Genomic DNA, 1,852 nt, shown 5'->3' with positions numbered 1-1,852 from the left:
CAATATTTTTATCAAATGTTTGTATTAGTTGCAAATTTTTTTAATTTTGCATAAAAGTGAATTATGATAATGAAGAAACTTTAAACATTTAAATTCATTCATCCAGTACACATGATCATAGAAATTTTGATAATCTTTAAAACTCACCAATACTAAAAGATATACATTAGTTTTTTAATCATATCTTTTTAATAGAACAGCTGAACATCTTTTACAATTAAAAACTTTCATCAACTAACTAACATATGAATAATTAATTACCAGTACCACCTAAAAATTATCACAACTACAAATCTATAAAAAAATATAGCCATCGACCATTTAATAAAACAGTTGTAATATAAAATTTTCTAATACTTAAAAATAATGTAACAATTTTAAAAATATTTTTTGTTTGGCAAAACAAAGACACTGTTAGTCATATAAATCGCTAATGGATGGATTGAAGTCATTTGTCTAGTCGGAAAATGCCATGAAAAATGTGGAACCTTTTGGAGTTAACTTGTGTAAACGTTGGGATTCTTCATGCTAGTTTCCATTCGGCACTCCGGCCGGCGCCGGTTTTATTGTCATTACTCACAGCGACAAGGTTATATATGCTCATGCGCACCTACTTTCTCACATCCAAGCTTACCGTCTTTAATACATTCTAATCATTTAAGAAGTATTTAAGGACAGAGCTCAATGGCAACCAAAAGTCTGTTTTCTCTTATAGCGTTGGCCTCGCTATCATTAATAATAATGATATGTGACCCCGTTGATGCTGCCAACGTTTTTACAGTGGGTGACGATATGGGATGGACGACTGGATTTGATTACCAGGCGTGGGCAGAAGACAAACAATTCCATGTTAAAGACGTTCTCGGTAATTTCATTCCCATCCAATTTCACTTTTACATATACATATACCTTGCTGTAATTTTTTTAAAAATGAACTTGAACGTCTGTATTGGCATTGATTCTTTCATGAAAATTATTAACCGTTTTATTGGGTGCTACAGTGTTCAACTACCCACAGGGTTTTCACAACGTGTTAGTGGTAAATGGCTCGTCATTCACAAACTGTGTTAAAGAATCAGCCTTTGGTACCTCTGGTACGTTTGAGAGCGGCCAAGACAATCTAGAAATACAGATCAAAAGCGGGAATATATTCGTCATCTCTGGTGTGGGACAGGATTGTGAAAATGGTATGAAGCTCAAAATGACAGTGACTGCTTCACCTGCACCTGCACGAGCATCATCACTTTCGATTGGAGATTCAGAAGAAAATTCACCTACTCCTGCTCCATCTTCTGGCTATCGCTCAAAGCCTTGGTAGAACGCTTTTGTTAGCAATAATTCCTACAATAAGTTTGGACGTTCTTCAAGTACCTTTTCTGTTTTATGTGTGTAGAGTTATATGTTTTGTCGTGTAAGAAATTGTTTGCAAAAATTCCTGCCGTAGTTGGCGATGATTGTTCCACTTCATCTCAAACGTGATCAATCAGTTTTAATCATTAAACGTGCTTCTCAACAGCGTCATTATGTATTTTCCTAATGCAAAAAATGGTTTGGGCTGAAGATATTGTTACTCAATCGTTTTACCTTCATAAAATTGAATTTACCATTATATTTCAATTTTACAGAAGACTTGATAACTAAGAAGAAAGTAAGAATGCATTCGTACACAAAAGATAATTGACAAATGAATGGGTTATGGATAGCTACAGAAGTATCAGCGAAAGCTTCTTCTATTTAATTAAAATATGCCTATTTAATATGAAAATAATTATGCCTCTTTCTCTTGATAAAATATTGTAGTTTTCTCTATAAGGTTTACTATGGGTGATATCATTCTCCTTTATATATTTTT

General features: G+C 33.3%; 1 protein-coding gene across 1 annotated transcript; it reads left to right on the top strand.

Annotated features, from left to right (window-relative positions):
• Positions 1–741: 741 nt before the first annotated feature.
• On the top strand, positions 742–1,318 carry LOC131069267 (mavicyanin-like). The gene is made up of 2 exons (XM_059210671.1): positions 742–865; positions 1,002–1,318. The coding sequence occupies exons 1-2, from the start codon at positions 742–744 to the stop codon at positions 1,316–1,318; spliced, it is 441 nt and encodes a 146-aa protein (XP_059066654.1).
• The last annotated feature ends 534 nt before the right edge of the window (positions 1,319–1,852 follow it).

The sequence above is a fragment of the Cryptomeria japonica genome, chromosome 8 (genome assembly GCF_030272615.1).
Source record: "Cryptomeria japonica chromosome 8, Sugi_1.0, whole genome shotgun sequence".
NCBI classification, from domain to species: domain Eukaryota; kingdom Viridiplantae; phylum Streptophyta; class Pinopsida; order Cupressales; family Cupressaceae; genus Cryptomeria; species Cryptomeria japonica.
Note: the sequence above shows the minus strand (reverse complement) of the source record. Positions and strands in the feature narration are given on the sequence as shown.

What these genes read in the sequence shown, in the direction of transcription:
- LOC131069267 (XM_059210671.1), top strand. Translation starts at nt 742, where the DNA reads ATGATATGTGACCCCGTTGATGCTGCCAACGTTTTTACAGTGGGTGAC. An exon ending in CCATGTTAAAGACGTTCTCG is followed by an intron (nt 866 to 1,001) that starts GTAATTTCATTC and finishes TGGGTGCTACAG; the next exon opens with TGTTCAACTACCCACAGGGT.